Genomic DNA, 13,071 nt, shown 5'->3' with positions numbered 1-13,071 from the left:
CGGGGTCTCGCTCTTGCTCAGGCTGGTTTCGAACTCCTGAGCTCAAACAATTCGGGCCTCCCAGAGAGCTAGGGGGATGTTAACTTTTAAGCAAATCTGTTTCTGAGAATTTGGAATGTAGTAATTCGGTTAGTAAAAGTTCCAGCAGCAAGAGAAACCCACATTCATGTGATTCAAACATCAAAAAGCATCATAAAGTGTGTAGGGAAAAGGCTCCCCACCTCTTCCATCTCCATGCTCCCAGCCCTCCTCCCCCAGCAGAAGCCATTGTTATGAGTTTCTTGCATAGGCTTTTAGGTTATTTTTGTACATATCCAAGGCAATAGACATTTTTTCTCTTAATATTTTTTGCACCATGATATATGTATATATATATTTTTTGTCACTTAATACACCTTGGATATCATGGCATTTAGAGGGTCCTCCTTGTTCTTATATTTATTACTACTATTACTATTCTGGGGTTTTGTTTTGAGGATTTTGGTTGGTTGTTTGGGTTCAGTGGGGTTTTTTTGAGACAGAGTCTCTGTTGCCCAGGCTGGAGTTCAGCGGCATGATCACAGCTCACAGCAACCTCAAACTCCTGGGCTCACGTGATCCTCCTGCCTCTGCCTCCCTAGTAGCTGGGACTACAGCCACGTGCCATCACACCTGGCTAATTTCTTCTATTTTTAGTAGAGATGGAGTCCTGCTGTTTCTCAGGCTGGTCTCGAACTCCTGACCTCAAGCGATCCTGCCTCCTCGGCCTCCCAGTGTGCTAGGATTACAGGCATGAGCCACTGCTCCTGGCCAATAATGGATAATCTTACACACAAATATATGTGGGAGATAAATTCCTACAAGTGGGATTACTGGGTCAAGTGACTCCCAATGCTGGAAGCCACTTGAAGTCCAAGTGCATCCTTGGGAAGAACAATTTGACTGTATCTACTCAAATCACAAACACATGTATCCTTTCAGACAGAAAACTGGCAAGTTTTGCTTTAGGTATAGCATTGTTGCAGGCATTGCTACAGCCTTACCTGAGTCAGGAAGTCTCAAAACAAACTTTCAAATTGCCCTGATAAAAACAGGATGGAGGCAGGGTTAGTTCCAACAGTTTAGAACCAAGGTGGTAGAAGACTTAGAGGGTGCCACCCTGATTCTGGGAAAATACCACCCCTTTCATGAGTATCCTCCCCTTGTTAATTAAGCTTAAATAGAAAGGCAACAGGAACCCGGGGCAGGTTCTCTTCTGCAGTCCTTGGCTTCCTTTTCTCTGAGTTGCCTGTCCATATCTATAGCCCATTTTTCGATTGAGTTGTTGGTTTCTCTCTTAACTACTTGAAGAAATTCTTTATATATAAGGGATATTAACTCTTTGTCTGGAGTATGAGTTGTGAATGTTTTCGCAGTTTGTGAAATGTATCCAGCCTGCTGTGTGTATCTTTAGTTCATTCATATTCTTCACTGGGTGGTAGTCAATTGGGTGACTTTAACCACATTTTCTTTCCATTGATTCTACTCTTGGGTGAAGGACATTTGGGTGCTTCCCAGTTTGGGGATGTTACCAACAGTGCTGCTGTGAACATTGGTGTGTGTGTGTCCTTAGCCTCCACCCCTTGCATGTCCTTTGCTGGTCTCCCGGAAGCACATCCTTAGTAAGTCATTTACACATGAATTTCCATCTTAAGGAACAAGACAATGATGACTTTGGTCATGTTGAGGGCTCCAGTGTAGACAGGTTGGAGGGGCTTCAACCCTTCACCCTGTGGTTGACCAGAGTCATCAGGGGTGCTGATGGCAAAAGAGGTCCCCTGCTCCAAGACTGAGTTCCTTGATCCTCCTGCGAGGTGAGCCAGGGGGCAGAGGGCAAGGCGTCCTGCATGCCCAGGGTCCATTTGGATATCTCTTTGCTCATGCTGGGAGGATTTGGGAGAAAACAGGGGTGGCCAGAGAGACCTAGGCTCCCATCTCGAACCAGGAGCACAACTGGAGATTCTGAAAAGAGTATGGATACTGAGAAATGGGAAATTATGAAAACACAAGTCCTAACCATGGTAAGAGAAACAGTTCTGAAGAGGAAGATGGGAGAGGCCACTGAGAAAGCCCACGGGTCACAGGCAATGGCAGGACAATGCTGAGTGTGCCACCTCACAGGTCCCGACTGATGGCTGTGAGGTGGCTCGAGCCCAATACAAGCCGGGGACCAGGAAAGCAGAGCATCCCCTAGAACGGACCCTCTGCAAAGCCTCTGCACTGCCCAAAGCAAGACTGAACCCGGAGGTGTGGACGTCAGGAAGAGCAGCAGGCAGGGCCCCTCGAAGAGCTACTCTGGCAATGTCTTCTCGTTCAGGGGCTGTCCCTTAACCAAAGCCAGCTTACCGTCCCTTGTGTCATGTTTCACAGGGTGTTATTTCCTTCTCTCTTCCCCCCAGACCCTGAGCTCTGTAAGGTCTAGGAATATGTGTCTTATTATTCACTGCCTGGTACAGGGCGTGGCACAGTCCGCTCTGATAAAATGAGGGGGACATGTAGCCTAAGAGCCACATGGGGATTGGAGTCATCCTTGCAAAGGTGACACCTCCCAAACCCAGATGAGTGGTGTCCAAGCCTGTCAGAGGAATTTTCTGCCTAAATCTCTGAGCAGCTGTTTATTTACATTCTGAGTTTGCAGAGGAGGAGATGGGGCCATTGAACCAAAGTTGCAGAAGATGGATCCTAGAATACCACTGAGCAGCTTGGTGTTCACACCTCATAACACTGCGGGAAAGATGATTCATCAAATGGCTTGCTGGTGTCGCTCTCCAGAGATGCGTCAGGCAGTGGCCTGGGAACTAGGCAAACCAGTAAGAGTTAAACCTTTGAAGTGCTTGGAATGGGCGACACCCACCATCTATAAACAGGACTGGTCCTGAGGAGTGACTCAGAACAGAGTGTCCGGGGGAGGCGCTCCAACTCCAGCCCACAGAGCTGTCCGGGGTGGCATCTGGAGATGACAGGCTGATGTTTGGATGTACCGGAAAGAGTCACATATGTAAATGTGGGGGGGGCAAAGTCAAGGTGCCATCTACACAGCCCAGTGCATTTAGAGGGGAGTAGGTTGTCCCTTGGCAAAGTGAAGGGGGTGCTTAAAAAACCAGATGATCAGCTGGATACCCAATGTAAAAGGCGGGGAATTTTTAAAAACTTTCTTACTGAAGTATAATACGTATGTTGAAAAGTGAGAAGCTCACTGAGTTCACAAAGTGAACACACCCAGAGAACTCGCACGCGGACCAGGAAACAGCACATTCACAGCCCCCTGAAAGCCGCTTTGTGGTCCCTTCCAATCCCTTTCTCCCATAGGTAATCACTATTTTTACTTCTATCCCCATTGATTGGCTTTGCATGTTCCTGAATGTCACAAAAATGGAATCATACAATCTGTGCACCGGATGTTCTGTTTGAGAGCGTTGCCCATATTGCTGTATACAGTTGTGACTCGTCCTCACTGCCACGATACTCCACTGCATGGACATAGCACAGTGGGTTTAGCCATTCCACTGCTGATGTGCACGGGTCGCTTCCAGTTTGGGCTATTGTGAATAACCTTGCTGTGGACTTCCTCATGGTGGACATAAGCCCTCCTTCTTCTTGAGTGAATATCCAGGGGTGGAATTTCAGGGTCATCGGGCAGGAGTATTTTAGCTTTACTGGATATGGTTAGTTTTCCAAAAGTTGTACACACTGTTTAATTCCATTTATATAAAGTTCAAAAACAAGCAAATAAAATCTATGATGTTAGAAATCAAGATAGTGGTTACCTTTGGGGGTTGCGAGTGGGGGTGTGAGGGGGACTCTGGGGTGCTGGGAATGGCCTGTTTCTTGATCTGGGTGCTGGTTTACAAGGGTGTTGGCTTTTAGAAAAGGCATTCAGCTGCATGCTTGTGACAACATATGCTTTTCTGTATGTATATTATGCTTCAATTAAAAGTTTATTTCAAAAGTCTCGCGGGGGGGCCTCAGACCACTGGGAGCAGACACAACTAGCCCCCCTGAGAACTCTCCAATCCCAGATGGACATACGTCCCCTTGAAGGTACACAGAAACACATGGAGAGTCCCAAGGCAGATGTTCCCAAATCCCCCAGCAGCCACTCCTGTCTGTGGCTACCTGTGGTCTTCCCTCCCCACTTTTCCCCAGACAGCCCCTGGACATCTGGCTGTGTTTGGCTTGCCCTCTCCCCATCCCAACTCTGGATTTAGTCCATGCTTTCCCTCTCACTTGCCAACAGTGTAGACAAGACAAGCGCTTACTGAGGGCTGACCTACTGCGCGTCAAGACTGTGCTGGTCATTGCAGGCGGCAGAGGCAAGCAGCGCCCAGACAGAGCCTCAAGGAGCAGGAAGGGACACAGCAGAAGGTCGTTTGTGATAAATGTCATGGAATGGCACCACCTCCTGCAGATGGTCTCTAAGAATAATCCTCACTAACAGTTGAATCCTCTGTGTTCTAGCCCAGCAGTCTGGGTTGCATGAAAGAGACTCATACCAGTTGCGTCATAGGATGGAAGTTTATTGGAAGGGCATGCTGGACAGGCTCCCAGGAAGAGCGTGGCAGCCAGACACAGAAAGGAATGGGGCCAGGGATGAAGGAGGGTGGAGTTGAGGCTACACAAAGCTCACCTGGCCCCCAGTGTCTTCCCAGCCTATCGGCCCCTCTGCCAGCTCCCTGCTACTCTCTATTTCTCAGCCCAAATCCTAGAGGGCGGGCTCTCTACTCCTGCCACCATCTGCCACCACGCTGCAAGGGGAATGACAAGCCCACTCAAGAACTGGTCCCCTTGGTCCCTGATTTCCCTAAAGCTCCTTATTCCTTCTTGGTAACTCTCATCGTCTTCAGCAGCCCCTGGCACATGGGCCTCCGGGAAAAGGACAAGCACTCACTCGATCATGGAGAGGAAGCACCTGGGGCAGAAACAAGGATGCCGACAACATCCATGTCTGCTGTCTGAGCTTGGAAGAGCTGGTAAGGCATTGCCACACCCCTGGAGGTGGGGGTGGTGGGAATAGGGGAACCTTTTCTTCCAGGGGCCAGATCAGACATGCCTGACATGCCTCTCCCGAGGGACCACCAGACCTTCTTGATTTCCTCAGTCTTACTGTGCGAGAGGGATACCCTCTCCAGGAAGCCCATAACCAGAATGGCCGGGGCATGTTCTGACCTTCAGCAGATGGGCACTATGACAGGGGCACTATGACAGAACATGGCCTGCTGGTGGCGTTCCCATCAATGTCAAATGTCCCAGGCATGAGTCCGTAGTTGGGAGTCCTTTGGAAATAGAATTTCCAAACATGCTCTGGACTCAGAATAAAAACTACATTTCCCAGCCTCCCTTGCAGCTTGGCATGGCCTTGAGGGTAAACTCTAGCCAATGGAAGTGACACGTGCAACTTCCAGGTTGTGTCCACCGTGGGAGGGGGAGTGCCCTCTACTAACACTTCCACTCTTCCCTCTTTTGGCTGGAGTGAATGTGAACACAGCGGGGCCATGGGTGAACCTCACAATCAAAGGCAACATTTTAGGGATGGAGAAAAGTAAGATAGAAGGATCCCCGCACCTTAAACCAGCATAACATAGCCAGACTGGTATGGGAGAGAAAAATAAAATTCTATTCATGTATTTGGTGTCTCGTTAGAGCAGCCTGACTTATCCTCTGCCTAATACAGACTGCTTGGTGAGCCTGAGGACACCGAATGCTCCTCTTCTGTTCTAATCCATCCAGAAAGTTCAAGGTGGGCTTTGGGGAGAGAGGCAGGGCAGGGCCCCCTTTGGAGAGGAGAGAGAGGCGCGGAGAAGAGCGAGAGAAGTGGACAACACGCCGACTCGCTTCTCTTCAGAGTCCCCCAGGGTCAACACATGCCTGGGTAGGCTGAGTTCTGTGCCCACTCTCACCATCCGTTTTCCTTGGGGGCGAGAGGCTTGGAGCCAGATCATAAAAAGTCAGATGTCACGGAGCTGTTTTCACAGAGGCAGGCGGGACCCAGCGCTGCCTCACTGATGTTCACCGGCCGAGTCATCACAGATGTGGCAACCTCGTCCTCCTGAGGGCAGGCAGTGCCACGGTCAGCTCAGGGGCGGAGCACAGGACAAGGTCTCACATGTGGCTGCATCAGGATCAATGAGCTTCCCACAGAGAAAACCCTAGTCACAGGAGAACTCAGGGAACAGGGGCAGTCCCCCTGGCCCCCAGCTTTAGGTAGAGTCCCAAGGGGATTGGTGGTTGTGGGCGTGGCTGGAACTGGGACTCGGAACCCTGCCCACCAGGTGGACATCTGCAGAAGATACCTGTGTGGTCTCTTTCTGAGAAGCCATCTCCACCGAATTCTCGCCCGTGCTCAGCTTGTGAAAACGCCTCCTTCTGCAAGGGTGAGAGCAGACTCAGCCTCTCCCCTCCCCACCACCTGATAGAGCATGGGAGACTGGGGTACTTTCTCCTCCTTCCTCCCCAACCCTTTCTTCAGCACAGGGCAGAGAGAAGAAAAGAAGAAAACTACAGCAAGGTGGATTTAGAGACGATTCTAGAAGGGATTCACAAATTTGGAAGGGGTGGGCTGGGAAGTATGCAGCCTGTGAACTTGGTAGGAGGGAGGTTCTCCTAAGGGAGGTTGGGGCATGTTGGGGGAGAAGGGGGGAGGATGAGGTGGCCTGGCCCACCCCCAGCTCTAGACTCACCTCCAGGTGTAGCAGGCGCCCAGGCCCAACAGCAGGAACAGGGCACCCACCAGCAGCCCCAGGACCCAGAGCAGCTGCTGCAGCAGGTGCAGGCGGTGCAGAGCTGGAATGCAGAGGTGGGCTCAGGGGAAGCCCCGGCTTCCTGCCCTGGTGCAGCCTCCCAGGTGACCCACCCAGGCAGAAACCTTCTATTCTCTCACTTTATCTCTGAAGTCCCCCACCGCCACTCGAGGGAGCTCCACGAGATCAGTTTAGACTAGACAGACAAGCTGCACTGCAGCAGAAAGGACTCAGGGAAGGAAGCCTCTGGGCTCGAGAGCTGGGCTTTTGTGCAGAGTGGCCTGGGAGATGGAGCCCCCTCCCCTCACCTCTGGCCCCAAAGTAGGTGGAGGCAGAGGCAGAGCCCAGGGCATTGGAGGCAGAGCACACGTATTCCCCCTGGTCACTGGCCCTCAGCTCCTCGATGTCCACCCTCAGCGCATTGGGGGAGGCAGAGACATGGATGTGGGGCTCTGCAGGGGCGCCTTGGGGCTGGCTGGAGGCCACCAGCCGACTGCCAAGGTGGAGGGTCAGGCTGGAAAGGGGCTCGCTGTCCACTCGGCAGTCCAGGATTCCCTGGAGGCCTCCCTCAGGCTCCACAAAGACCGTCATGGTGGGCGTCTTGGGAGGGTCTGTGGGGAGGAAGGGAGTATGGTGATTGCAAAAAAACCACCACAAACTCTTCCTTCCCTGTACCCAGGCACGGTGACTTTGCTGCTCCTCCCGTTAAGAGGTGGGGCCTATCTCCTCACTCCTTGAATCAAGCTGTGACTCACTTTGACCAATTGAAGAAAGAAGTGATATTGTGTGACTTCAGAGCTAGACCTCAAGAGACACTGCAGCTTCTCCTCTGCTCTTGGGATACAACCACATGGGAAGCCCATGCCAACCTTCTGTGCATGCATTGCCCAACCACCAGCCACGAGGGTGAGGCCCTCTGAGACCTTCTAGCCTCAGTTGAGCCACTGGACAATTGCAACCTCATGAGGTGAGACCAGCAGAAGAACTGCCCAGCTGAGCCCAGCCCACATTACTGACCCACAGAATTGTGAGCAAATAACATGGCTGTTGTTTGAGGCACTAACGTCTAGGGTGGCTTGTCATGTAGTAATAGCTGACTGATACAGAGTGGGCCCTGGTGAAGATTAGGGTGAGAGACCAAGACTGTGCTACTGTGCTAGGCACTCAGCTTGCTTTTGTTTTGTTTTTTCTAGAGACAGGGTCTCACTCTGTTGCCCGGGCTGGAATGCACTGGCAAGATTATAGCTCACCGCAATGTCGAATGCCTGAGCCCAAGCAATCCTCCTGCCTCAGCCACTCAAGTAGTTGAGACTACAGGTGGGCACAACCACACCCAGCTAATTTTATTTTATTTTTTTTGAGACAGGGTCTTGCTATGTTGCCCAGGCTGGTCTTGAACTCCTGGCCTCAAGTGATCTTCATGCCTCAGCTTCCCAAAGTGCTGGGATTACAGGTATGCCTGGCCTCAGCATGCTGCATTACCTACACTCCTTGAAAGATGAGGGGACTGATGTAGTTGGCATTTTACAGAAGAAACCAAGGCACAGAAGTATAAGATACACAACCAGTCAGTGGGAGTGTCAGGCTTCCAATCCAGGGCTCCCTACCTGTGAAGTTCTCACTGTTTGCAGACAGAGAGGAGGAAGCCCTGAGGTGGGCATGTGAGATGTGGGGAGACTGAGGCAGGGGCTTCGCACTCACAGAGCACACGGAGCATGACTGGAGCAGAGGCGGCAGCCCCAGTGGGGAGCTCAGCCCGGCAGTGGTATACCCCTGCTTGGGCCCGGGCCACGTGGGTGAAGGCGAGTGTGGGCACAGGCTCCGCGTGCAGTCGCCGGCCATTCAGGAACCATGCAAAGGTGGAGTTGCCCATGGGCCCGGGGCCACCAAGGAGGCGGCAGCTCAGGTTCAGTGCTGTGCCCTCAGGCACGTCCAGGCCTGGCTCCGCCACCACACGAACACCTGTGGGCAGAGGACGGGGAGGGGGTTAGGGATCTGCAGGCCTGGGGAGCCGGAGCCTCTGGGCGGGACCTCTGAGTGGGCTCTGCACATGCGGGAAGGCCTCCAACTGACTTGGGACTTCCAAGGTGGAGCAGTGTGTCCCCCCCAGACTGATCCTAAGAGTAGGGCTGTCTCATCCTTGCACTGAGGGCTCAGGACAGGGCTGCACTTCCCTTGTCCACCAGGCTTCCTGACGGATGTGGCTGTCTTGCCTGCAGACTGGGCTCCCTGAGGGCAGGGCTGTGTCTCTCTCCCCACCCCAGGCTTCCCCAGGGCAGGCCTGTGCCCCCACCCCCAGACTGAGCTCTGTGGGGACAGGGCTATGTCTCCCCTCCACCCAAGCTGTCCTTGGGCACTGCAACACCTCCCCTGCCCCCTAGGAAGATCTCCAAAGGCAAGTCTGCATCTGCCCCCTCAGGCTGGGCCACCCACTGTGGCGGGAGCTCGCCTCCTCCATCTGATTAGGCTTTGCAAGGCAGGGTTGTCCCTCTAGTGGGAGCCCCAGCCCCTCACATGGGCTCCGGCCCACAGCAGCTGAACCCCAAACCTGAGCCCCCTTCTCCTCCCCTCTCTCCCGCTCACCTTCCACCTGCAGCCGCCCACTGGTGCTCACCGAGCCCAGCAAGTTTCGGGCTGTGCAAACATAGGTGTCGTCATCACCCGTGGGCACATCTTGCACCTGCAACTGCAGGGCGTTGCGGGCCACCCGGACGTGGCCTGTCTCCGACGCAGAGCTGTGGACCCCGTAGTTGGTGGCCAGCACCTTGCCATTTCGAGACAGGGTCAGCTCAGCAGGTGGCTCGCTGTCCACAGTGCATTGTACCACGACCCTGGGCCTGGTCCTCGAGTCCCGGAAGGAGGACAGGACAGCATCCCGAGGGGCATCTGGGGGCAAGGCAGGAACAGATGGGGGCCTTGCCTGGGTGCCCTGTACTGCCCACCTGGGTGCCCCGATGTTGGCAAGGCTGAAGCCTCTGGACAAATGGCCACTTCCTAGAAGTGACACTTGCTCAGGAGTCCTGTGGGCAGAGTCCCCCAGGCATGGTGTGTAGGGCCATGGGTCTCTTTCCTCAGCGCCTATGTCCTTCTTTCCCCACGTGCCCGTTCCTGGGCCCGCTGTAGCCCTGGGCCTGCCCCCACCAGGGCCCAGAAGCACCCTCCACCCCCCTCATCCCAGGCAGCGGACGAGGACCCCCTGCTCACAGAGGACTTGCAGAGCAGCAGGCCGGGAGCTGCGGGTGCCCTGTGCGTCCTGCACCTGGCAGAAGTAGGCGCCTGCGTGAGCCCGTGTGGCCGCTGGGAACGAGAGCGAGGCAGCGGGCCCTTCCTGCAGCCAACGGCCGTTGTGGTACCAGGCGTAGAGGGTGGGTGGGTGGGCAGCGGGGTCCTCGCAGGTCACTGTGATGGGGTCTCCCTCGGGGACAGTAGCCGATGGAGCCAGGATCACTCGCACGCCTGTGCCAAGGAGGCAAGGGTCGGTTGGGACCCGCCAGACACCATGGCTGGTTCCCACCCCTGTGCGCTTGGCCTGGGCCCTGCCTCACCCTCCAGCCTCAGCTCCAGGGACGTGTTGGCCTGGCCCAAAGGGCTGCGGGCGGAGCAGCTGTAGAGACCCTCGTCGCTGAGCTGTGGCTCCCGCAGCTCCAGGCGCAGGGTGTTGGGGACAGATGCTGTAGTCGAGGAGGCCAGGAGGCGGCCGGCACGGCTGAGGGCCAGCTGGGCAGGCGGACGGCTGTCCACAGTGCACAGTACCAGGGCCAGCTGCCCGCCACGGCTCTCCAGGAGATAGGTCAGGCGCAGGTTGCGGGGAGCGTCTGCAGGGGCACGAGAGGCATACAGGAGTCCGGAGGCCTAGAGAAGGCCAGCTGCAGGTGGCATTCGAACCCAGGAGGGCCCTGGCTCCCACCTCAAGGGCCCCCAATCGCTCAATCTGGGGCACTGCTCCTCTGCCTGGAGAGGGTTTATCCCCAGGGTTCCCCCACTCTAATGCCCCTTATCCCATGCTCTGCTGGCCAGCTGGGGACTGAATTCCCCAGCTGGACACCCATGGGGCTCTGGCCATGTCCTGATCCCTGTGGGCTCCTGTCATTGTCCCACTCTGCATCCAATGAAACTCACAGAGCACGTCCAGGGTGACAGATCTGGAGAGGTGGGGTGCCTGGCCAGGGAGCCCTACGCCACAGCGGTAGGAGGCAGCATCTGTGACTGTGACGTTGGGCAGGAGGATGGAGCGGGCACCCGGGCGCTGCTGCCCATCCTGGTCCCACGTGTAGGTGAGCTGGGCCAGGCGGGTGGTCCATACAAGGCAGGTCAGGTTCACCAGCTGTCCTTCCTGCACGGTGGCCCCAGGCCACACCTGCACACTCACCGCTGGGGGGAGGGAGGGCACCGGCGAGGGCCTGAGGCTGGGTACAGCCGCCTGTCTCCACGCGGTGCGCTGTCGCTACGGCTGGGGAGCCCCTTGGCCGCCGTGAGCCTCAGGCGGCCCACCTGGGCACAGGGCTCGGGGGTTGAGCTTGGGAAGATGCTCATTATCTCTTGAGTGGTCCCAGGTGGAGTGCTGCGGAGCTCTGGCGCACCTTGAGCCCCTTCCTGACCCTGGTGGCGGCAAGTGGGGAGAACACAGGCCTCCCCTGCCCTGCTGTGGTTTCTCTTTGAGACCCCCTTTCTGTTTAGTTTTATCCACTGGGCACGCATGTAAAATTCTGTGTTTAAAAAAGGCCCTTCCATGAAACCCAAGTCTGGAGACCGCTGCCCTTAGAAGGGTGGGAATGGACACTATCCTCATGCTCCCAAGCTTCTAGAACCCTCTCCCACCTCCTCCCCTCTCTTAAAGGAGACACTTGCACATACACACACACACTCTCTCTCACCCTGGGCATTGAAGTCGGCCGAGGCAGAGGCGTTGCCCAGCATGTTGGTGGCCTCGCAGGTGTAGACGCCCTCATCCTCCAGCACCGCCTTGTGGATCTCCAGGCGCAGTGTGTTGGGGGCCACAGCCACCTGCAGCCGGGGAGAGCTGCCTGCAAGTTCCCCCACACCTTGTAGGGTGGAGGCCACGAGGTGGTCCCCGTGGGTCAGCTGCAGCTGGGCTGGAGGGTCGCTGTCCACACGGCACAGGAGGAGGCCCAGGCGCCCAGGGCCTGTGTCCATCAGGGCGGTAAGTGTGGCCTGGCGTGGGGCGTCTACATGGGGCGGGGAGTGGTCAGGGCCCAGCCGGGGGGTCCCTAATCCAAGGCTCTGTCACGGGGCAGAGTCCAGGACCAGGGGCCTGCATTCCCTCCCCCACAGGTGGACGGGATAAAAGCTCTTACAGGACACGTGGAGGCTGACGGGGGCGGCCAGGCTCGTGGTGGCCAAGCCTGGGGCCTGGGCTTGGCAGTGGTAGGCCCCAGCTTGTGCCAAAGTTATGGCCGCAAAGCGGAGCATGGCTGAGGTCGGCTCCTGGAGGGGCTGGCCATCCCGATACCAGCGGTATGAGGTGCCTTCAGGGACTCCTGTGGGTACCTGGCAGCTCAGGACCACGGCCTGGCCCTCCCGGAGCTCAGGTGATGGGGACACTTGGACCCAGGCTCCTGCAGGGGGAAACCAAGAGCAGGTGAGGGCTCCCCGCCATACCTCCCACAGCCGGGACTGTGCGTGTCCACGCGGGGCTGCATGACCCGACCCTGGGCCTCCCCTCCAGGCCGGGGCCACGTCAGCAACTGCTCCTGCCCCTCCTGCTGCCCACTTGCCCACACAGGCTCCGTCCTCGTGTTCCCCACCCACCACCTGGCGGGACAGTGTTGCTGTGTCAGTCATTTCTCTCCTAGCAGAACGTGAGCCTCATAGGTACTGCGTGACCTGTAATCCCGGTGCCAGGCACAGTGCCTGCATGTGTTATTTTTTGACAAAAGCACTGAAAAGGGAGGGACTTAGGTCATGCCGAGGGCCATTGTCCTGACTAGGAGCTGGACTCAGCATGGGTGGCCGAGGGCTTGGAAGGACAGGTCAGCAGCTGTGTGGCCTTGAGGGTTCTCCAGGCCCCTCTGGTCTAGCTCTGCACCCAGGCTCCAGGCCACGAGAGCCCAGGGATTGGGGACCAGGCAACGGGCAGCTAGTTGGCAGGATCTGAAGCAGGAGGAGCCCTGGGTAGGGGGAGGGAGGTGGAGGGACAGCTGGAGGGACAGCTGGACGGGTCAGTGGCGGCACAGGCCATGTCTGGGACCAGAACTGAGATAGTCTGGAGCCAGTAGGGCCATGTGACCATGGGCAAGCTCCTAAAATTCTGATCCTCAATTCTATTTTTTTTATACTTTTTTTTTTTTTTTTTTTT

The 13,071-nt window shown here is 55.8% G+C and overlaps 1 protein-coding gene across 1 annotated transcript in view; it reads right to left on the bottom strand.

The window, feature by feature from the left end:
• Positions 1-6,002: 6,002 nt before the first annotated feature.
• Positions 6,003-13,071, bottom strand: part of SIGLEC1 (sialic acid binding Ig-like lectin 1, sialoadhesin) — a 17,235-nt gene continuing 10,166 nt past the window's right edge. The window contains exons 11-21 of the mRNA XM_012639306.1: positions 12,071-12,331; positions 11,630-11,941; positions 10,875-11,126; positions 10,301-10,570; positions 9,960-10,211; positions 9,339-9,641; positions 8,457-8,717; positions 7,064-7,366; positions 6,696-6,798; positions 6,309-6,381; positions 6,003-6,146 (exon numbers count right to left, since the gene is read on the bottom strand). Of these exons, the coding sequence (XP_012494760.1) occupies positions 6,087-6,146; positions 6,309-6,381; positions 6,696-6,798; positions 7,064-7,366; positions 8,457-8,717; positions 9,339-9,641; positions 9,960-10,211; positions 10,301-10,570; positions 10,875-11,126; positions 11,630-11,941; positions 12,071-12,331 (2,450 nt within the window). The 3' untranslated portion in view covers positions 6,003-6,086. The remainder of the gene's footprint in view (positions 6,147-6,308; positions 6,382-6,695; positions 6,799-7,063; positions 7,367-8,456; positions 8,718-9,338; positions 9,642-9,959; positions 10,212-10,300; positions 10,571-10,874; positions 11,127-11,629; positions 11,942-12,070; positions 12,332-13,071) is intronic.

Source organism: Propithecus coquereli, unplaced genomic scaffold (genome assembly GCF_000956105.1).
Source record: "Propithecus coquereli isolate 6110/MARCELLA unplaced genomic scaffold, Pcoq_1.0 Scaffold139, whole genome shotgun sequence".
Taxonomy (NCBI): Eukaryota; Metazoa; Chordata; class Mammalia; order Primates; family Indriidae; genus Propithecus; species Propithecus coquereli.
The sequence above is the reverse complement of the archived record's forward strand: the minus strand, read 5'-3'. Positions and strand labels throughout refer to the sequence as shown.